General features: G+C 38.6%; 1 protein-coding gene across 3 annotated transcripts in view; it reads left to right on the top strand.

The window, feature by feature from the left end:
- LOC136008388 (cadherin-6) overlaps positions 1–24,368 on the top strand; it is a 104,209-nt gene that overhangs the window by 44,308 nt on the left and 35,533 nt on the right. For all 3 annotated transcript variants that reach the window (XM_065667555.1, XM_065667556.1, XM_065667557.1), the window contains one exon: positions 8,371–8,726. In XM_065667555.1, coding sequence (XP_065523627.1) covers positions 8,496–8,726 — 231 coding nt within the window. In that variant the 5' untranslated portion in view covers positions 8,371–8,495. The remainder of the gene's footprint in view (positions 1–8,370; positions 8,727–24,368) is intronic.

Genomic DNA, 24,368 nt, shown 5'->3' with positions numbered 1-24,368 from the left:
TTGCCACTCTTTAACATTAAGGTATTGATCAAGAATAAAAGACCCATGTACCAGATACGCATAGCAGTAGGAGTGCTACAGATTTGTTCTCCTATTAAATGTAGTTAATGGCTTAACTCTTTTAGTCTTCTTTCCATCAAGGAACAACTTAATGTAATTTACAGTTTTAATCTGTATTACCTACTAGTCGCACACCTGTCCCCCATTTTAGATGGGGGGACACATCATTAGCAGAATGCTTCACACTGCAAGGGAACAGTGAAAACTCTTCCTACTGTGGAGGCCTGTCCCCACATTTCCGGAAGAAGAAGCTAGAAGCTTTTCGTGAGACCCACCCTGTTTCCTATTAATGCCATGCAGAGGTAGCAGGCAAGGAGGACTGGATCAGTTAGAGCTGGGTCAGTCCTTCTTTCTCCATATAGCTGCTTGCAGAGGTGACTAGGCTGTGGCACCTGCATAAGGTGGCTGCTCTTGCAGCAGTTATTGCTCTTGCCTGCACATCCAGGGAACTTCAGGTCCTTTTCCAGGTCCTCCAACTACAGTCTCCACACACCCTGCAGCACCCACCAGCAACCAGGCAGTATGTGCAGCAAAGGTGCACGTGGTGGTTAAAAGCACAGATAATTTGCCTTGGACTGGCATACCATCAGAAAATAAGAAGAATAACCTTGTGATTAAAATGCTGCTGTATGCCTCAAGAAATCTAAATCCAGGTGCCAGACCCAGCACAGATATTCTTGAACAATCACAGAAAAGTCACTTAATGCAACCATACAATGGAAAAAATATTTCCTTTTCTGTGCCATTATTATATCTTTTGTGTTGAGACGGTTTATGCACAGTGGATAGGAGATACGCTCCCAGTGTGGTTAAATCAAGAGCTTTAGAGTGGGCAACTTGAAACAAGATGATACTAAGGCTCTTCCAAATGCCAGGTAAAAAAGTAAATAAAATAAAATCATACAATGGTTTGGGTTGGAACGGATTGTAAAGACCATCTAGTTCCGACCCCGCCCCCAGCCACAGGCAGGGACACTATCCATTAGCCCAGGTTGCTCAAAGCCCTGTACAGCCTGTCCTTGAACACTTCCAGGGATGGTGTATCCACAGCTTCCCTGGGCAACCTGTTCCGGTGGATGCCCACCCTCACAGTAAAGAGTTTCTTCCTAATAATCTAAATCTACTCTCTAGCAGTTTCAAGCCATTACTCCTTGTCTTATACCTTAATGCCCTTGTAAAAAGTCTTGTAAAAATCAAAATATTTGAGAGCAAACAAACATCATCATCAGTTCACTCCCCAGCTACTGAACAGTCATCTTTTGCCACTACCGTTCATGACCTAAAGAAGAAGATACACTTTAGAAGACTACTTTCTGTCTTTTGTTAGCGTGTGCTCTTGTGAAGGCTGGTGTTTGTGTGCATCCAGGTTCATTAGAGTTAAAGCAGTTGCATTGTTCAAAAGCACCATGTTGATAGATCCCAGTGCAGGATGGAGGTAGTAGTTATCTTAACATTTCTGCTGCATTTAGGTATTTTTATAGTTCTGGATCTTTTTTTGCCTGCTGAGGGAACTGAATAAAAAAGAATGACTTTGAAAGACACTATAATCAACCACTGCTGGTTGCAATTACATTGTGTACTTGATGTCTTCATAATGTACCTCTAGTTTAAACTCACAAGTCTTTCAGTTTGAAATCTCTCGGCTCTGTTCTGTTTTGTTATTTCAGAGGTGTATTCACAGGAATGATCACCAGAGTATATGGGTTTATATAACAAAGATATCAAAAAAGTGAACATCGGAAGATTAAAATTCCATCAGCTACCTTTACAGTGAAAAAAAATGACCTTTTTTTCTTCAGTTTATGACATATTTACAAAGGAATGCCTCATGGACAATGAAGGAAAAAGATCATTTTTATTTCAGATCTGTAAAAGCCAATTCAGACTTGAGAAAATTATTAGATAGAGACTTTCAGATCTGACTGGTCATAAGAAAGACAGAATTGCAAAGTAAGCTCAAACTCAACAACTGCTTTTTAAGTCCAAGTCAATTATGGACAAGTCTGCAGTGTTATAGCTTCTGAGCACATGAATCTTAGCTATTACTGAAGATCTAGCAAGGAATTCTTTGCTATATATGAAAATCATCAATATGATATATTAAAATATATGAATATGACAGTGAAAATAAATGAATATGATAAATTTGGAAGCCTCTGTCTTTTTGGAATACTTTCTTTTCTTTGTGCAACTATTGCTACTTTAACCTTACCTCTCCCTCCCCAATGAGAAAATCATTTTTCTGCAGTTTTTTCCTAACAGCTTTAATCATTTCCTTGCAGTCTTGCCTGTGGGGTAGCAAAGCCACATACTTTACATTTGCAAGGACAGCTCCAAGGACAGTCTAGGGTCCTTGACTCCTTAGAGTCATTAAGTTTTCTTAGGGACTTGGACATTTTTTCTTTAGCAGGGCTTTGCAACAAGGTAAAATCCAAGCAAATGATCACCAGGTTGTTAGCTGACATGCCTCATTCCATACCACAGACTGTCACACATTATACAGCAACCGCAGGAGGATAATTTGACCATTATCCTCCTTACCCATTAATGCTTTCCCCACCTTTCATTCCTCAGGCTTTGACAATGAAGTGTTGATGTCTTCCTCTCTCTCAGGCTTGATAAGTTAAACACCAGCACCTGATGTTTGAGAAAGGGGAAGGTCTTTCCTGCAGGACTGTGTGAATATGGAGACTCTATGGTCTCACCAGGAGACTACCAATTGATTCTCCTGCACAGGGTAACTGTGAAGCTGAAGACTGCAGTCCAGTTGTTGTGGCTGGCAATCTGCTCTGTAGAATGGTTTGGGATTTAAACACGGTCAGTTTGCCTGGCTAGGTCAGCATCTAGAAGATATGATATCAGAATATTCTTAGTGCATCCTCCCATCTCCTACAAAACTAGATATGAATTAAAGCTTACAGGTCAGAACCCTCCTTTTCTTCCAAAGGTGGTGCTACACATTTCATATAGTACAGCTGTTGGCAGGGACCAGTCTGTGTCTTTCCTTCATCAGCCATAAAACAGACCTGATTTGGGGGCAGTAAAGGCACGTATGCTGGTACATTCATAGCGAACCTGCTGGAAGGAAAGAGGAGGGTCTATTCCCTGCCTTTGTGCATTTTTCCCCAAGAACCTAAGCAATAGCCATGAGGGTGAATACAGTTTATTGCATCATATGAAAAAATAAAAAAAAAATCCAACACCCCCCCAAAAAAAAAAACCCAACAAAACCACCTGAAAACCTAAAACATTTCCCATGCTCAGCTTCCTAAATTACTATGCCACATCATCCATTAACTTTCACCTCCTGATTCAGTCTCTGTGTGAGAATAACAGTACATTATCAATTCTTGAAAATACAATTAACATTCATACCAGTGTACTAATGGACCTTAATACTAACACGTGAAGCTTTGTACCCAACCCTCACACAATGAAACTGTAACTAGATGACTAGGGAATAAAAGATTTGTTTTACTGACACTTCTGTTTGAATAAAGATTCTGTATGTCAGAAACTTTAGATACGCTGATGGTTGTTGGCATATTTATAGGCTGTTTAAAATCTTATAACCAGGACCCCATTTTGCCCAAGATATATAAATACATACAGAAATACAATTGGATGCATGGGTTCTGATAAAGAAATTATCCTCAAGTGCAGAGTGTAGGACACTTTATAAATCATATTCCTTTGAGAGTCTATTGAAGGGGGAGTATTACCGTAGAATCAGAACGGTTTGGGTTTGAAGCAACCTTAAAGATCATTCAGTCCCAAACCCCCAGCAACTGGAAGGGGCACCTTCCAGTAGACCAGGTTGCTCAAAGCCCTGTCCAGCCTGGCCTTGAACACTGTCAGGAATGGAGCATCCACAGCTTCTCTGGGCAACCTGTGCCGGTGCCTCACCACCCTCACAGTAAAGAATTTTTTCTTAACATCTGATCTAAATCTACCCTATTTCACTTTCAAGCCAACCCACTGTCTTATCTCTGCATGTCCTTGTAAAAAGTCCCTCTCCAGATTTCTTGTAGGCCCCTTTTAAGTGCAGGAAGACTGTTACAAGGTCTCCCCTAAGCTTTTTCTTCTCCAGGCAGAGCAGAAAGTAATGAAGAAAAAATGTTTCCATCTCCTTGCAGATGCCTGTCATGGTAGAGCTCTTTGTTAGTCTGGCTTATTTAACCACTAGCTGGGAAGAACAGCACAACCCACAGTGCTGAGTGGCAACAGAGGTGGAACCTCTTTGCACTTCCTGATGTTAAGAACCTACACCTGGTTCTCTCTGCCAGAAAGGCATCTCCAGGGCAGAGCTCCCAGATTCATACGAGTGACTTCAACAGATGTGTTTTGTCTTTGATTTATAGTTCAAATAATTTAAATATTTCTCTGGAAGGGTGCAAATTTCACACTGAATTCTCGCATTGGTGGCATTAAGACATTTCCTACATTAACAAGATGGTAGGGGAGAGGGTGAATAGAAAGTTTGACTATGAATTACCTAAGGGAAATAATTTTGAGGCAAGTTGATATTTATAGTGATTAAGCAATTGTCTAAGGTTTTGATCCTTCAAAGAGGCATGAACATAAACTTTAAATCTGCGACTTGTCATACCAAAGACAGTTCTGTGACTGCAAGTGACATTGCTTTTATGTTAACAATCATCATACCTAAAGTTAGACTGGGATTTTTTTTTTTAAGCTTGGTTATGCAGATTCCTTCTTCTTCTGTAAAAAGCCCAGATTTGCTATATATTTGAGCTGACAGACCTAAGCCACTTGTCTAAGGCTGTTCTACAGTAAAATTGTTTTTCACTCTTGACAGCTGATTAACACAGCGAGCTCCCCAACCAGCTGATGGTTGAGAAATGCCATGTTTAAAGAGCCCTTTTTGTCTTATTGCCTGTCTTTGTGCACTGTGAAGAAAACAAAGAAAATCCCAAGGTCTCATTAGTTATATTTGCACATCTATCTTTAAAGAAAATAATATATCTCTGGTGAATGACTTATTTTCAAACTAAAGGAGATTGCACGAGAAAAACTATTACATTGCAGAAACTTCCCTGCAGCACGAGACATTGGGCCTGGGCCACAAAATGACATTTGGGAGCCACAGGAGCTCACTCTTCACTAAAAGCTTATCTCAGAGTATAGTGCCCCTGCCCTTTTTATTCACTTACCTGAATCTATCATTGTGACCCATAAAACAGTTATCAGTACCTATAGGGCAATGACACACTGGACTTCAGTTGGTACTTGCCCAATTGCACACTTAATCCAAGGTCTGCAAAGGTGTATTTCATCTCTTGCCACTCACAGGGAAGTTGCTGGGTCTTAGCTGCTCTGCTGCTTCATGAAGACTACTGAGAGAAGAAGGATATTATGGGATCATGCCCTTATTTCAGCATTTTGGACACATCTCTGCAGAAAAGAGTAAAAGGCTGTATTTCACAGCTATGATATCATTCTTGTAAGCTATATTTCAGCATGAGCCACTATTAAACCTCTCCCATGACATCAGAGCTGTGAAATATAGCCAACTTCAAGTGCACAAAATTCCCCTGTAGGAATAATTGTTTCCTGGCAATTGGCATTTGAAGGACTGATCCTTTGAAAGGCTGGCACAAATCCTGTCTAGGTAATGCTGCTCCAGGCAGCACTGCTCAGGAAATGTTATATGCGGGAACAGAGGTATGGAGCCCCGCTGTGGGGTTTGTCCGTAGGGGTAATGAGATGAGCACTGGGGGAGCCCGTCAAGTGATAATTTTCACTCCCTCATGCCTTAGCAATCCATGCAGACTTCACTAATAGCAAAATAATAGGTTTGCTCTTATGCTGTGCTCCCTACCTCAGGCCCTGCCTCCCCAATAAGGCGAGCCATACACACACAGCCAGAGCTACCATCTCATCTGTCTTTTCACATCTGCACTGTGAGCACAGATCATGACGGGCATGCTGCTACACGGCAGCTTGCCAGGGATGCTGTTGCTGGGGCACTAATTAACTCACCTGAGCAGGCCCCAACCTCCCCACAAAGCATCCTACCAAGAACACAGAAGTCATGAGACGTAATCTCCTCTTTTATATCAAGTCAGGGAAGATGCCCACCAGATCAGCTCCACTCACAGCTGGGGTTAGAGTGGTGGATGTTGGCAGAGCCATAAGGGACAAGACCCTACATGGGTCAGAAGGGTACAGGAGAAGGGTAAGAGAGACTATGAATGGAGAGAGAGTTAAAGCCACCTCAGCTCTCCCTTTCCTGGTATCTAAATCTGCCTGTGTCCCCCTCTAGCAACCTGCACATTTACTTACCAGTGCTCCATGAACAGCACTGAAGGCAATTGTTGAACACATTGTAAAGCTTAATTATGCTGGCTCTTTCTGTTCCTCCTCTGAGGAGGTCTTCTTGTGGTGGTCAGGGGGTCTGTTCTTGCTGTTATATCTCTGTGTGTGCATGTTTACATGTATGTGTGTAAAACCTTGTGTGTGTGTGTCTACCTCAAAACACTCAAAGCCTTATGTGGACACGGCTCCCATGACCTACAGGACACAGTTGTTTTTACCTGCAGAATGTTCACTGGCATTAATGAGAGCTAACTAGAAACCTTCCCTGTTCTCTGGAGGAAACTACACCGCTTCAGAATTAACTGTACCTTTTCCATTCTTCCTCTTAATGCTGAAAAACTGACTCCTTACAATTTTACAGTATTTTACCTTGTGAAGCAGTAAAATTATTGTTTGAACAGCCCTGTTCCATTGCCTACTATTCATCTAAAAGCTAAGAAAATTATTTACTAAAAGGAAATGTAAGAGACTTGAGCTTGTATTATACAATTACTAAGAACAATGACGACTAGGAGAGTGGTTAACCCGAGGCATTGCAAATGCTTTAACTCCATCAGTGTAGCTCAGAGGTTAAATTCTGCCTGATTTACATATTTGAAAAAAAACAAACACACATCGGGAAAAAGTCGTCCTTTGGTATAGATTATGATCCAAGTAGTGTTGCATGAAAACACAAAATCAAACAAATTAAAAAAATCTATTTTCAATTTGACAGTCATTCCACAATCTTTATTTACAAATATTGAGAGCTGCTGCATTGAAGTTTGTGAATGATTTATTGGGCTTTGATCAGAATATTGAAAAAATTAACTTTTTCAAAGAGCATTTATGTGAAATTAAATAAAAATTAATTAAATGATACTTCTCTAAGAGTATGGATCTGTTCAGGGTAAAAATTTAACAAAGTATTTGTGAATAATATATGTGGTGGAATGTTTCTGTCAAGTAATTCTGATTTCTTCGCATTATAAAATGTCCCAAAGCTCATTCATTGGGCATTTTGCAGGACTGGTTACCTGAGACAGACAATATAATTTCTTATTCCTGAAAAGAAGCTTTCAGATTTTTTTAAAAACAGAAATGTCTGCCCTGTACCCTGGTACTATATGTGTACCTTTTTTTTGTGTGTGTGAAAAAAAATTCATGCAGTCTTCAGAGATAGGGATAATTTTCATAATTATTTTGTAGGTGCACAGATACTTAGTATTAATAATAGTAGAAAGCAGTAGCTAGTAAGAGCCCTCAGGTAAAGATGAACTAGCAGATTTTTTTTTTTTTTTTGTTAGAAGTTATTAATGAAAGTATTAACATATATAATTATGCATTTAAAGATCTAAAACTCAGTACAAAATTCAGTAGGTAACTGAGAAAACCAGAATGTCCACTTCCTATGCGGTATCAAACAGGCTAGTATGTGGGAGATATTAACAAATACGCACATTTAATTCACTTATCTGTTTGTCTGACACTTCTTAAATGAATTCAAAGGAACAACTCCTTGAATGTGAGGGAAAAATCCTGGAGTTATCTAACTTCAGCTCTTCAGCCCATAACAGAACAACAGAATGCCTCCTGGGAAGACAGTGAGCAGTCTTGCTAGCCCTTCTTCCATGTAAGGAGGTAACCTCATTGAGATCGCCAGTCAGAAACTAATCAGTTATATCCCAAAGTTCAGGCAGCAAAAAGATAAATGCCTGGTTTGCCTTAGTTGATGAATAGAATTAAATAGAGTTAAAGAGAAAAAACAACCCAACAAAAAACCAAAACCACAAACATTGTGACTCCTTCTTCCTAATCAGTGTAAATTCACTCAGATTATTTAAAGGAATACTTGCAACATTTTGAACCAGAAACAGCTCAGCTTTTCAACAATCGCTGTTACTATTCTACTTCTTTTTACTTATTTGCTGTAGTGCTGAATATTAAGTACTTTTGAAAATAGTCAAAAAAAATTGTTATTTTTCTTCTCAGAGATCCTTTGAGACTGCAAAGACTATTTAAAGAAGGAAGACGGCATGAGATTGGATTCAGTGCAGTAAATTAGGTTAATCTGAGGACAAGACAAAATCCCATTATTTAGACCTTCTCGTGTTGCCATGATGAGAACTTACCATTGCTTCTGGCTGCTGTTTTGGGCTGGTCAGCCCCACCAAACTTTCTTAACACCGTTATCCCAAAGGACTAGTGGCTTTCCAGAAAAGGGAAAAGTTTTGGTGTTGTCTGGAAACAGCAGGCAAGACATCCGTCGTTCCAAAAGAAGCTGGATGTGGAATCAGTTCTTTTTATTGGAGGAATACACAGGAACAGACTACCAGTATGTTGGCAAGGTAAGATTCTTCCATATGCATTCTGTATTTTGTTTTTAGAAACACTGGTTACTACACTTCAGCTTCAAATTGTAATCAGCAACAGGAAGTTCCTCATTTAACCAGTAAATCCCATGGCAAATCATGCCCAATTACATTAAAGATTTTCTTTTTTATTTTCGGCTGCAAATAATGCAGCTTAATTACAGAGTTGTCTAGGCTAGATTTTTAGCTTTAAATTGTAACAAGCATCTTCCCTCATGCTCATTAATTTTGCTAAAGTCAAAGTATATAGACCAGAAAACTTTTTGGTCCAAAATATTTAGGATTCACAGTACACATATTTTGGTGAGGATTCTACCCAGCAAAAGGCAGCCATCTCCCTTTTTATTTCCCACCCTTTCCCATTTTTATTAAGCACACAACAATCCTTGCAGCCATTTTCTGATGAGGTTTTGTGGACTCTCTAACATGACCCTAACACCACAAGCCATGCTATTACAAAGGGTTGAAGCTCACTGTGCTTACACACTAAGAAGCAAAAGGCAGCTGAAGATTTCTAAGCTCAAAGCATGCTAACAGTTAGAAAAGGGTCTGTAAATATAATAATAAAAAAAAAAAAAAAAAGGCACAGCTTAACTATGAGAATATCCACCTCCCTGAGCAGCAGACCCCCATGTAGGTAACAACCTTTATGGGAATTGAAGAGCTAATGCACCTGTGGTAAGTCTATGGAGAAACTACACTGCCCAAGGTGCCAAGGTCTATAGGAGTCCCTCTTGCAGAATGTAGAAATTATGCTATTGATGGTGACATTTAAAGCAGAAACAATAAAGCTTAGTTTTCCAAACTAAAATGGGATTGCATCTGATCTAGTTTGATCTCTCATGCCTTTTAGCAAAGGCTGTAGATCACAGTGGTTTTGACATTTTATCTCCCTCTGCAAGCTTCTGAGCAATCCCATGAGAGATGGTGGCTGCTTTTCTTGCCTGCCAATCAGCTGTCAGTCAAAGCTGGGTGTGACACTCTTTTCCTGCTAGATGGCTGCAAGGCACAATTCAAGTGAGAAGTTATTCATCTGGTGTAATACTCATAGAGCTCTGACCAGAATAATCAGCATTTATTAAAGATACAGTTGAACTCAGTCTACAGGAAAAAGCCAAAGGCAGAAAGTCCTCAGGGAGGAGAAACAGAGAAGACAGACAAGTGGGTAAGGAAGTAGCGGGGGGAGGAAAGAGTAAGAAGGAAGAACCAGAAAAACAGAGGTGGAAAGAGAAGAAACTTTACAAAGAGGAATCAAGATAGAGGAAGGAAAAATGATATCGAATGGGAGTAGAAGGTAGGAGTTGGGAGAAAAATGTTACCTAAAGAGAGCACATATGAAAACAGAAGATGAGTGAAATTTAAAAAACCCCAAAACCAACAGGTAAGAAATACTGGGGGGAGAAGAAAGCAAATTAGAAGACAGCAGTCCTCTACATGCTCTCCTCTTTCACAGGAGGTGGGGGATGGGGGTGTTCAGTGTAATGGTAATCTCTTTCTGCAAAGATAAAGCATGTGGTACTGAGGTAGGTCCTACAGCCTGTCAATTTCACTGTGAATTTTGACATTAAACCTGCTCAGCCCCTGAAGAGCTCTGAAGAACTAGAGTGGAAGCTATTGCCTTCAGAGGGAGTGATGGGGGAGCAAATATTCCCACAGGATGAATTTACTGAGAGACAGTTAAAAACAGTGTAGTTGAAACAGAAAACCAAGAAAATTTGAATTGGAGGCATTGATAGGAAAAATAATGTGGATGTTATTTTTAAAGGTTGTTCTTCTACCTATTGTGCTTCAATACACTTCCTATTATAAAGCATAGAAACAACACTTAATGTCTAAATGTCATTGATTCTGTTTTCCTAGGGTGTTCACAAGTGGCCTTTCACATGTCTTGCAAATGCCAGAACTGCTCACACCCTTGTAATTGAACAATTAGCCAAAAGGCATGGAAGAGCAGCCATTTATTATTAGAGAAAGTTGAGTATTAGTGTGAGTATAAATGATAGAAACAGCTGAATGTCTCCAAATTGAGGTAACCAGGCAATTTAACTGAGCAATTAAACTTGATTGGTGTGGGCAAATGAGGATAATGAACATGTTTCTGAAGCATATTTTTTCTCAGAGGACTAAATGTTAATCTTGAATATGAACTGAAAATGGTAAGAATATTCAGTTATAGTCTTCTTATAAGGAAATGTGAACAGGAAAATATTTTAAAACAATAGCAATATAGGTTTGTAAAGGGGAATTGTGTTTATGTCTTACTGTATAAGCAGTCAGACCCGGATCTTCTGGGTTTTCTTTTGTGCTTACTAGATAAAGCTTGTGGGAATTAACATCATAATTACATTTTAAAAGAAAATTCCATGTATACTACAAGAAAAATCTTTTACTCAGGCTGGTTTTACTTTTGTCTTTTCATTTGCAAACATCTTCAATTCAAACATCAAAATTTGAGATGTAAGAAGTCTGTTGTGAAGGATTTTAATAGCATTATTTCTATAAAATGCCTAAATTTCAGTTGTAAAATCCTGCAACTGTTATACTGAAAACCACATTTTTGTATCATCATAATTTTAGAGAGAAGGGGAAGAAAAGTGGAAGAAAATGTTTTCAGGTTTGAGATAATAAAAAGGGTAATCTCTCTGAAAATATTTCTTAAGGCAGTACTGAAGACAATACTGAAGCACCACCTGAATCATGGACCAGAGTACTACTGTGCTCCATGCCCCATATACTCTATAACCAATGAAATCCAATGCTTTTCATCTGTTAGGAGATAATTGTCTAGGCACATGTGAAACAAAGTAGCCCTGTGTTTGGTACACATGTGTATTGATAGCTATTAAAAAGTGCTCCTGAGTTTTGTATGCTACACACTTTACTCTCAGTAAAGTATGCTGCTGTATCACACTGGACAAGAATACGCGGCTGTCGGAAAGAGGCTCTTGTCAGTACAAGGTGATTGTATGCTTTGGCTCTGAAACCAGATTCATCATTTTATTATACAGTTCTTGTATTTCTGAATTTCATCCCTCTATATTCATGAAATAAGACCTTTTAGAAAGATAGAAACTTACAACTTGTCTTAGTTAGTTTCAGACATAATAATACAAGGAACTTGTAGAAAAGTTCTAGACTGGAATTATTCATTGCACTGCTGAATAACTTGTGATCTACAGCTATTCATTGAAGTGTGATTGATAGGCACAGTGACATTTTAACCTGAAGATATCTTTTCTTCTGGTTTAAGAATTATTTCACTTGGTAGGGACTCGGTCCCAAAATAAAATAAAATATTACATGAGCATCGAAGTAGAGAAGTGCCCAGCGCTAATACCCTAGCCAAAATTTGCAACATTTGATTTGGGTTTTTAAAGGGTTCTAGTTATGCCTGGGGCTGCTTAGTACAATTTTAAAGGGCTGGAGTGAATGCATCTCTAAATCCCAGGTAAATGATGAAGTAGTAGTGCAGCTGTACATAGAAATGGATGCTATGTTCCCTAGTCTTCAGATATTCCTGGGCAAAAGAGTAAAAAAAAAAAAATCTGCCCTACTCCAGGATTATATTGAAAGTATAGTTGTTGTTTGTATGCACTATGTCATTGCATGCTCTCCCATTAGCTACATAAAATCCATGTATTGGCATCCGTCATTGAGTGGTCTCGTGAGTGAGCACAAACCTACAAATCATTGTTATGCAAAGGGATAGGATACTGCTTCCTTTTAGACTAAAGGAAAATCTGAACAAGTCTTAAATCTTACTTATTAACCCAGAAACAGCTTCTGACAGACTGCAGTGGAAAGGAGCAACTTGCTTTCCTGATAACAACAGGCACAACCATGGAACAGTTTTGTCACACTCAGTCTATCTGGCACTAAAAGGAAACCTCCAGACATACTTTTCATTTTTGCAGACTTATTGATGTTCATATAGTTCAAGCAGTATGCTAGCCTGGAAGCTATCTGATGTTATTACCTGTATAACCTATCATAAATAATCATTCTCTGCTGACAACTCCATTTTTCAAGGAAGATAAAGTCAAAGTCCTACTGCTGTGTGGCTTGGCAAAACAGAAAGAGTACTACGTTGCTGTAGGCAAAATCAGAATTCTTTTGTCTGGTGCTTGAAGAACCACAGGGAAAGATAAATTCCTCTCTGTCAGGAATAGTTTAAGGTACTGTTGATCTTGCTTTGGCGGAGGAGGGGTTGAACTAACTGGTATCACAATATAGTTTCAGTACCGGTTTTCTTTCTTTTGCCAAATTTTACTTCTGGCTATAACTATTCTGAAGGCAAGTAAAACTGATCCATGCAATGTATTTCTCCAGAAGCAAATCAAACAAAAGGTAGAATCTCTCCAACTCATTGCAAGGAATGAGATTAAGTCACATACTGAGACACAAATATCTGACTGTGAGTACGCACAAGGGGGTATTTAAACAAGAGGTATCATATCTTAATTGAATGGCATGACTACTAGCAAGAGAAACTTTCAGTTTCTCTCAGATCTTCAGTATAATAGCATTCTAACCTCATCAAAACTTTTGTTCCCTGCAAAAAGCTATGATGGGAAGAGTCAAAATAAAATTATTATACCCATTTGCACTTTTGACATCCTTTATGTAGTCCTATTGGCAAATGCTTGCTCAGTATTTGTTTTCTTTACTTTGTAACCTGCACCACGGTATACACCTAATGCTTTTAGTTTCCTATTCCAAACACAGTGTTTGTTATCTTTGAGGCCTAACATTAAAAGTATCAGTCATCCCTAGGTTGCTTCAGTCAATCTAAGAGGGGCTGGGGGTTGCAGCACTGCCTACAATATACACAAGGCACTAGGCTGGACTCCTGCCCTTCACAAGTCCTCAAGAAGGACACATAAAATCTGATTCTATGCTGTGCCTCTCAGAGGACTTCCACCCTTTACCATGCGGAAGGAGGAAAACTAAAGTTTTTCAGTTTTCCAGATTTAGGCTCCCTCCAGCACACCATCTGTGTGAGGGTGCTGTGGTCCTCAGGAAGAACTAACCGCTGTCTGCACCACTCTCTGCAGATGACTTTGTATCTCAGTAAGGCATAGAACTTTTTTGGCCATTTTATGGCATTCCTGCCCTTGTTCCTGACAAGAAAGTTGCAGGGTCCTTTATGTGTACCAGTATTAGTAAATTGCAATGATATGTTTATCTCTGTGGTAAAAGAAGCATTAAGAGAAGCCTTTTACACATGAGGAAACTGATGAACAGAGAAGTTAAATGACCTTATGCACAGCTAAAAGTCAGAAATTTCTAAACTGAGATTTTGAAAAAAAATAAAAATAAAAATTAAAAAATCAGAGCTCTTACCCCTTCTTTCTCTTCCCTATTTAAATGATTAGGTCACCTGCCTCCCGCTTCAATAGGCTGAACACTTGTCATTCTCTTAAAAGATAAAATAAATGCTGGGGTGCATCTGCACTTCCTTTATTCCTCATTTATCAGTCATATTTTATGTTCCACCACTTGACTTTCCCAAGCGCCCTTCATTCCTATATTGAATTGCACACACACATACACACACTTGTCTTCTATTCCTCTTTGAAAGATTTACTGGCACTGATAGAAGTTCTCTGTACAGTCAGTTGGTCTCTGTGGAATAGAGATAACTGAAATGAGGGACAGTTGGGAGGTTAGAGGCCTAGGATGACAGTCCAGAAACAGCCTGCAGATTTTAAAGTGTCATATGAGGGCTAAGAAAGGAGATATGAGAAATAGGTAGGACGGGCAAGAATGTTATTCAGAAAATGAAAAGGCAGGAAATATAACACGGTTAATGTTTGCGATCATTGTAATTGTGAATCTACTTGGCATCATCCTTGTATCCAAATATATTACACAATATAGGAGCCTTACAACCGTCTGTTTCAAACATACCACATTATGGCATTTACAGTGTAATGGTACGTAACCTCCTCACCGTCTTCGCATTCCACCTAGAGAAACAAGCAAATCCTGGGACCCTCAAGACAATATTTCTGTTAATTCTTATTTTTCATTTTTGTGCCCAGAACTATTTTTTTTTTTTTTTTATGCCAATGATCCTCTTATACTTGTGCTTGCATTCTGGGCTACTGTTCTCACAGATCATCCTGTTAGCAATCCTCTTGTTAGCAATCTGCATGTCTTCCTGAATTGCTTGCTTCTAGCTATAGAAAAACAGCTGAACACATTAATCTTCCTTCCCAAGGAGATACTGCAGGTAAAGTTCATGCTTTATTTTGGGATGTTTAGATCACTGGTCTTTCGAGCTGTGATAACCATTTTCTTTCTGTGAAAGAAATCAGTGAAATCCTCACTATAAAGCTGCAACATCATGAATATAGAACTTGCAGGCTAGCAACAGCTAAAGAAAAAAAAATAAATCCCTCTGTCAGGCTCAAAACAAAGAACCATTGTTATTCCATTTATTCTTTACAGTGGGCTCACCAAAAATATTAAACCATAAAGCTTAGAGAAATCTCTTTATTAAATGGGACTCCCATTGTCTATGACTTTTTTCTTTTGCTGCTGTTTCCCTCACTGGTGAGTATAGGTTCACAGTGGGGCAGCAGCAGGTTCAGAGCTCCAGCCAGTGAGTGTAACATTTCAAAACACAAACTGAAAATGTGTTGTGATGTGAATGCCTACTGTTGATCTATATGCGCTAATGCAGACTGTGGCTTGCTTTCACCATTAATGGGGTGAAACAAACCTCAGCATGCACTTTCAAGTACTTCAGGATTCAGTGAAGCTTGTAGTTATCATGAAAGTCTGAGGTGGCAGATGAAGGAAAGGGAAGAATCACCCTTTGGAAGGAAAGGAGAAAGGAAAAATACTAATCCTTTTTCTCGCTTCTAACTTCATATTAAAGAAAAAAAATAAAGAAAAAAAAACCCCAAACAAATAAACATAAATAAATAAATAAAACAAAACAAATAACCAAACCCAAAACAGCAAAAGTTGTTAAGAAATAAAAATACTGAGTGAGCTAGGAGTTAAAAACATACATTAACGGAGAAAGGAAAAAAACAAATCAGCAAATGTTTATGCTAGAGCTATCATTCCCACTGTTTTCAGAGTTGCTTATTTTGGAGACGTATCATTCAATGAACACTGCAGACATTCTATCCCCTTCTTGCATATGCCAGTTCCTACAGAGTGGGGTTCCAAAACAGCTCAGCTGGAATGGCCTCTCAGTATAGGAATGTTGTCTATCTGGCACTGTTTCTTACTTTGTCTCTTTGAGAAACATTGAGCAGTATTTCACCATTAGATGTCTATTGGAAAAAAGATGGTTTTACTTTCCCATGCAGACTTATATAATGATCATCTTTAGCATGTTTGTCAGCTTTGCCCATATTATATCTTCATGTTGGAAAGCAATATCAAGTTAAGCCATTATTGTATAACTTCTGTGTTTAGCATCATGTTATTATTAATGGAAGGTTAAATTCTCTCTTAAAGACAGAACCAAACAGCACAAGTGCACCCCTGACTCTGTGACATGCTTTCTCCTACATAGCAGCTCTTGCAACCAAGTTGATCAGGCGCTGATTTAAAGGGCATGCAAACTGAGGTTTCAGAGCATTCGCAGTTTCTTTCTACTCCATGGTCTTTCTGTGGTTTTACACTCTTCAGGCCAGCTGCTTAAAGCAGAATTAATGCTGCTTGCAGTTGCTAAAATTCCTCACAAAATGTCCTGTACACATAAGGAATAACAACTGCCAAGGGGGTTGTGGGCAAAGAGTTAATGCCCTGTAGAGGAAAACTCTTGCATGTATATTCAAGGTAATCTTAAACTGATATAAGCTTGAGCCTCGTGCTACTTCCGAGTAACAAAGCCTGGCAGGATATATTGCACTCACCTAATAAACCCATCTCATGCAAATATCTATTATTTTAGCAAAAAAAAATCCGTTTAGGTGGTTTAGACTGATAGGATCCCACCAATTTTGCCTGCTTCAGAGAGGATTCTTTTCTTTCATTAATACAATGTATGATATAGTTGGGAGAGCACAGACACAAGTATTCTCACCAAAAGAATTACAGGCTCTCCAGTCAAAATGAACCCATATCTAGGCAGGCAATGTTGGATCTTAAATTACCTGAGACCTAGGACTGAATATCATTGCTGCCAGATAGAATCACAGAATAATTAAGGCTGTAAGAAACTTCTAGAGACTACTTGGTCCAACCCCATCCTAAAGTAGGTCCAATTAGAGCAGGCTGCTCAGGGCAGTGTCTGATCAAGCTTTGTGTATGTCCAAGGATGTGGATTTCATGACTTCTCTGGTCACTTCTCAGTGCTTAACCATCTGTCCTTTCTTTTCTTTTTTCCTCCTAATACTTAGTCAAAATTTCCCTCATTGCAACTTGTGTCTATTGCCTCTCATCCTGTCATTACGTGCTCTAGCTCTGCCTTTTCTATACACCCTCCCATTAGGTAAGTGTAAAGAACAAGAAGCCTTTTCTTTTTAATTCCAAACAAAATCCTTTCCTTCTCCTCTCCTTTTACATCATGTTCCAGTCTCCCCTTGCCCTCTCAGTGACCCTTCCGTAAACTCACTGCCGTATGTTAATGGCTTTCTGGTACAGAGAAGAGGCAAAACTAGATGCAGTACTCCACTTGTATTCTCTCAAACTCTGAATGGAGGATGAACAATTCCCTCAACCAACAGGCTACATTTTTGCTAAAATAAAAAAGTTGGCCTTCTTCCTAGCAAGGACGCACTGCTGATTCAGGTTCAATTTCTTGTCTACTGGTATGCTCAGATACTTCACCGCAAACCTATTTTCTATCCAGCCTGTACTGTTGCAAAGGATTATTCCAATATAGATGCATGACTACATGTTGAACTTCATGAGGTTTCCATTAGTCCATTTCTCCAGGCTGTTGAGGTCTCTCCATATAGCAGTTCTACCTGTTCAATATTGAGACCACTTCACCCAAGCAACCTCTATTTGTTATGATTTGCCAAACTTCTGAGGATGCATTCTATCAGTTGAGTCATTAATAAAGACACTAAGCAGCATTGACCCCCAGTATCAACCCTGAGGAACATCGTTAGTAATCAGCCACCAGTGAGCCTTCATACCACAGATCACAATTCTCTGACCTTAGCTATTCAGCCATTTTTCCACCCACCTTACTGGACATTTTTCCGATCGATATCTCACTGATTTGTCTGTCAGGTTACTATGGGAGACTATGTTAAAGGTCTTCCAAAAGTAGTAGAATATCCACTGCTCTCTACTTTTCCACCAGTGTCAGCAGGCAATTAGATTAGTTAAGCATGAATTTCCACTACTAAATGCATGTTGGTTGTTCAATGTTAGTTTTTTTTCCTTCATGTATCTGGATCGAGCTTCCAAGTAGATTTGCTTTATAACTTTCCCTGGAACTGAGGTATAGCTGGCGAATGTCTAGTTCCCAGATCCTTCTTCTTGCCCATCTTTAGAATAGGTGTGGCTTTCCTTATTTTCAGAATTTATGAACCTTATCCAGTGACTATCACTTTTTAGGCATTATAGAAGGAAAGCAATTCATCACCATTCTTAGATGCATGCAGTGTTGTCCTACAGAACTGACTTCCTCCAGTTTACTTAAAAGGTTCCTAATTAATTGGGTTTTGTCTGCTGTGGATAATGCTTCACCAGAATTTTCTGCTAGGCTTAAGGAACTTTATGGCCTGTGGGCAAATTGCACTTTCATGTCCCTGAGCAGTTCTTTATTCATGAGTAATGGGTCCAGCATAATGCATCCTCTGGTCAACTCATCAATCAGCTGGGTCAAGAAACTGTCATGACATTCTGCAGAAACCTGGGTTGCTTGCACACAGACATATTGCCCTTCCAGCAAAAATCAGTATGATTGAAGTCTCCCACAAATACTATGACCTGCAATCTAAGGGTTTTCTCCATCTGTCTCAAGAAGGCTTCATGTACTTCATCTCTTTGAGCAGGCAGTCTGTAGCCGATGCCTACTTTGATGTCTTATGTTGGTCTCTCCTCATCCACAAGCTCTTGGCTGATTTGTCAGCTCTTTAAAAGCTAAATTCTGTCTACCTGAGCTGATCTTTTGCTAATCCACCTCCTTGTGTTTCTGGACTGGACTTTCTAAAGGGCCTACATCCTTCTGTTTCAGCATTCAAGTCATGTGAGCTATCCCTTTGCATCCTGACTCAGGCACTTTGAGGAATACTCATTTGAAAGAAGGCAGAAGCCTGGCTAAGGTTTCCCATAAATATATTCTTAAGTATGCAGCCTTCCTCAAGAGGGTCCTGTTGAGATTTAAATGTGCAGTTTTTTAGATTGTAGCTGCTGCCTCATGCAAATTCTTAATTGTATGTTTACACAACACAAATTTTGTTTAGAAACAAAATTGTGGACATGACAACATGGAGATATTTTCCTTTCCCCAGTTTCTGAACTGTAGAACTATATGATCCAGGCTTCCAAATAAATTAAAAGACTCAACCAAACCTGTGGATATAGATTAATTTCCTTCTTGTTAAGTCTTACGAATTCTGTTAAATATTCTTAACTAACATATTCTGTTAAAACTGTATATGGGTGATCATTTGTTTGTCTGTATCCTCCCTTCTCCATCCCCCTACTTTCCTGCCTGCCACACACACTCTTAAGTAGCATATAAAATTCATACTGATTTCAGGATTTGATTGTCAGCATCAAGTGCTCAGAATATCAAAGGGTCACCTTTGTCAGTAAGCAAAGAATGAGCATTTGCTTTCAAGCACATCCATCAGGGAGCAGTCAGAAGCTGTTACTTGCTGAAGAAGCCTGATGTTTTATTCAACTATATCCCACTAAAAACATTTCTGGATATTAGGCCAAGGAGGTTTTTTTGTTGTTGTTGTTTTGTTTTGTTTTGTTTTGTTTTCCTAGTTCATCTTTAAGATATATTCTTCTCTACCCCCACAGGAAAATAGAGGTTTTCACAGAATTAAAAATTTATTTGTGGATATACCTTATTTTAGGTGCTGTATTTCCCTACCATATAATTTTGAAGCATTTTTGAAAGTTCATGAGTCCAAAGAAAACACTTTGTCGGTGATGAAAAAGTAAGCAACTGTCCCTGGGTAAATTCCCTGAGAAATCAAAAGTAATCAAAGCTGGGCACATAATAGAGGCTGATTTCACTAACCGTGTGCATCATGCAATTTCGAGATTAAGGGACATATACTAAAATAAATTATTAATTATAGAAGTGCATGTTTGTTGAATGTACTCTTTTCTGAAAAAAAAAATGTTTTCTTCTAATCTCAGTAGAATACCTGCTGTCATCTACTGATGGGTGAGTTCCCTTTATGGCTGAGTAATGCAGTAGAAGACACAAGTCCCAATATAGTCAGCTGAAGATCTTAAAAATAAATAAAAAATATTTATATCAAACCCACAAATGTATTCTGCCATAAAATTGCTGGGTACACAAAAAAACTCATATGATGACTTTTTTTTTTCCCCCTGTATAATTTATAAAAGATGAGACATACATGTGGGCCTTTTGGCTCAATCAGTATCTTTTCTTGTAAAAAAGAAAAATGAGACATAGTTTATATATGAATTAGTGAGCTTAAAAAGTAGAGGTACGTTAACTATGCTGTAGGTAGCTTTTCCTGTGTACATACGTGTCTTACAGATGTACAAGGGTATCAAGATACTGGAACTTTTTCACTCTGACTTTGGAAGAAAGCTATAATGAAACTTAGTGCTCTTGAATTAGTTACACAATTCTCACTGAAAAATGGGGCTTTAGGGTAGAGAGTTCCCTGAGAAGCATGTGTCCCTTTAGGGATTCATCGTTTTCCAATTGAAAATAATTATAAGTTAAGCACTTAATTTTCCTTAACTCCACAGATTACTCGCTAAGAATGAAAGCACATACATTCCTTTTCATTTTACCAGAAAGTCTTAAGATACCTTAGAATGTTATTTGAGCTAATACAGTCAGCCCTAGAGGGAAGAAACTCCCCCATCTACCTTATCCCTTAGCTAACCTGTGGTGACAGTAACCTTCAGCTTGTGGATAGTAATAAAAACCTGAGAGCAATTAGATTTTCTAGCATTGCAGCTGGTTTAGGAGTAGCTCTTCCCCCACCCCCGGTCTCCCTCTCCATCTCTAAATCCAGCAGGCTGTGGCAATGCCACAGTATTGCTAATCTTTACTCCAGTTAAACCATCCTCAGTCTTTCCACAAACTAACAGAACAAATTACGCCCAAGGCTCACAAATCATGTTATAATCATTTCATACAGAACTGGATGTTGTTAACAACTCACATTTTACTGCAGGGAGAATGTAGAAGCATCACATAGTGATCTGTCTAAGATCAGACAGGAAGACTGTGATAGAGACAATATTAAAACCTGCCAGTCCTGCATTTGTGGCTACAAGCCAATCTTTCCCTTGCATATCCCTGGTTTTGTCAAAGAAGACACACTTCACTCCTCAGTAGTCTTTTTTTCAGACCAAGAAAATCATCAGTGATGACTCCTCAGACCCATTTAGCCTTCAAGACTCTTGAATCCAAAGACTGCCTATTCAGTTACAATGGTAAATCTGCAATGAAGAGAAAGTCTGTCTCCTAAAACAAAATTACTTATACATCTTTTTATGGCTTTCAAGAATTCAAAGGCCTGAACTTTCATTCTTGATCACTGAAATGTATACACTAGGTAAAACAGTAATTTTTAATCTCTCCTAATTTTCTGCTCAGCTATTGATGTAAGTTTTCACAGTACCTGAGCTCAGGTGTGACAAGTCTAGGGGTGGCTATGTCCTTTACGCTTTTTAGTGAGTAAATGCTGATGCCTCAACTAAAAGCAGTCCTCATGGTTACCAGGTACTGTTGCCACCACAGTTTAAAAACTGACAAAAAGTGTTGGTGATGGTCAGTATGACAAGTGCCAGGTGCTAAAATAGATGGACCAAAAAGCATAAAACAGGTTTTTTAAACTGTTTTGGCCTTTCCTAAGAGAATGACCAGATGTCCAGGCTTTTGTGAGGGTAATTGCAGAAGTCTGTGCAATGCTCTTTTGTTACAATCACTACTGTTTAGCTGGATAGGGCTCTTTGATCTTTCGGACAAAGACATAATGAAACGGAACTGCTGTAAGTAAAACTGGGAAAATTCCATTTACAGCTAAGGATTTTTTTATTTTTTTGAGGGAGGTAAGTTATTACTTGGAGGCAGAATTGTTTTGATTTCCTTAGAGTCTAAAAGGAAGACTGTCTTTCTTACTGTTATACAGGAATTCAAAGAAAAACAGGAAGTTTGATGAAAGAATATGAAATTCAAGGGCCCGTATGTATAGAGATCAGACTTGACAGCACGGTCTCTTGTGACTTCTAAATTAAAGACCTGTTTGTCTTTGTAAAGGCAAACTTTGTAAATTCCTACAGTAATTGTGCTTAGAGATAATAGGAAGAGGAACAAATAAAACTACATTAGCACAGAAGAGCTGAGCAGCACTTAGCTTGGGAGAACATGGAGGCACCTTCACCTAGTCTGCAGCTTTGCTATATATTCATTAAGATCTGATAACAAGCTGCTTCTAGAGAGAAGGGCCAATAGAATAAGGGACCTTTCTAGTCAGATGTACTGCAGTGCAGGACCTGCAGGACCTGTTCATTGTCCCTGTTTAATCACAGGGAAGAGCAGCAGCAGCTGGGGAGCTCAAGGGGAAAGAGTTGGTAGGCCCTAGGCTATGTTGAAAGGATTGACACTTTCCGATTGAATTTTTTTGCAGAGCTGATTAGCTGTGGCTGCATGTTTGCACTTCAGGTTAGAAAACCCATTTGTGATTTTGAAGGGTGTGCAATAAAGGTGTGGGTCACCGAAGTATGGGTGTTTATTCTTAGCTTCAGACATTTGAACTAGAACAACAGGTTCCTGACTACTGTTTGGACAGCCTATTCCATAAACCAAGGATCACAGCATCAACCAGACTGTTTCTGCTGTCTATCTCAAGCCATGTTGCCTCACATAATGGCCATCACAAAAAAGAGAATAAAAGGAGCCTTCCAGTCTGCCTGGAGGGTGTCAGCCTGCAGGCTCCAGAGTGAGAGCATTTTGCCTCTTGTCTAAAGGCAAATTCTTATTCCATTGCCCTTTATACTCTATTTCTTACTCCTCTTTTTTTTTTTTTGTTTTTTTTTTCTCACTCCAGCACACTAGATTCTGATTATTGTGCATTTCACATGCTCTGTTAGTTTGGTTTTAGATCAGATACCATTACCGTTTATTCTCAGTTTACCTTTTGAGTACCTGGTTACTTCTGAATCTTAAAATATGCTTATTGCTTTTTGGTCCATTCATTTTCTGAAGCTTGGTCAGCAGCACAAAACTGTTCTTAGCTTCTATTCATGTCATTTATTTACAGGGAATAGATTGGCACTGCTACTTTGAGAATGAATGAGAACGTTTTCTGACATTTTGATGCTCTCCAGAAAGAGACAGAACATCACCCTACTGTTTTTTAATTATTTTACTTTTTTTTTTTTAATTCCTCATGTTATTGATAACAAGACATTCTCTTTTGCAGATGATACTGCTGTTACTGAACAGTTCTATCTGACATCTAGGGTTTTTTCACCATTTGCAGTAGGTGCAATTTTAGCATTGTTTTTCTCCTTAAATCTCACTACTTGCTTTTTTGTCTAAAAACCTTAGGGTTAGAGCTAAAAAACAGTGCTTAGGTTAAAGGTGGCCTTTGTGGAGTATTACTGTTTTACCTTTTGCTTGTTATACATTGAGATAGCTATCTTAATAAAACTTTTGATTTACATTTTAATAGACCATGTATCAGATTCCTATATCCTTTACAAGCTTTTTTTATTTATTGTTATTTCAATTTTTACTGAGTTTTTCCTCTAATCTACCTGATTCCAAACAATCAGGGATGATACGGTTTTCTTAAACAAAATAGCTTGCAGTATGGACTTTTTATAAATCACAATCTGTAATTATTATTATATTAATAAGCTTCTACACGTGAAGTACCAGGATTTAAATTATTTCTGGTTCTGCTATGCAAACTTTTATAGACCAAAAAAGAACAATAAAAATAGGACATATTACATTTTCTAGTAGCTCCAAAGAAACCAATACCCAAAACGCAGCAATCTGCTATAACCTCAGTAATTCTTCAGTGCTCTATTTCTTTAATTTTTTTACAGATTCAGTGTTGCATTCTTGACATCAGTACTGAATTTTACCTTTTATAGCTAACCAGAATATCCTACTGGGAAAAAAGGGTGATCTTATGACTGAAGGAATAAACACAGGAAGAAAAATGCATGAGATAAGAGTTATTTAAAAAAAAAATCTGGTATGTGATGAATGGTCATAAATTAGAAATATCAGGAGAAGGAGAAAAACCTGAGTGGTTTAGACAGGAATAAGCTAGTTTGATATGGCAGTGAAAATGGCAAATGTTTGTACTCAGTTCTAATAGAGATTGGAGAATATTAACATCATTATATATTAACAAAGACCTGTGTCCACTGATACAAAAGGAAGGCCAATTGAAATGCAGCAATTACAGAAAAATGACTAGCATCATCAGCCCTTCATAGCTGGCC

This window comes from Lathamus discolor, chromosome 2 (genome assembly GCF_037157495.1).
Source record: "Lathamus discolor isolate bLatDis1 chromosome 2, bLatDis1.hap1, whole genome shotgun sequence".
In the NCBI taxonomy this organism is placed as follows: Eukaryota; Metazoa; Chordata; class Aves; order Psittaciformes; family Psittacidae; genus Lathamus; species Lathamus discolor.
This window is presented reverse-complemented; position numbering and strand designations above follow the sequence as displayed.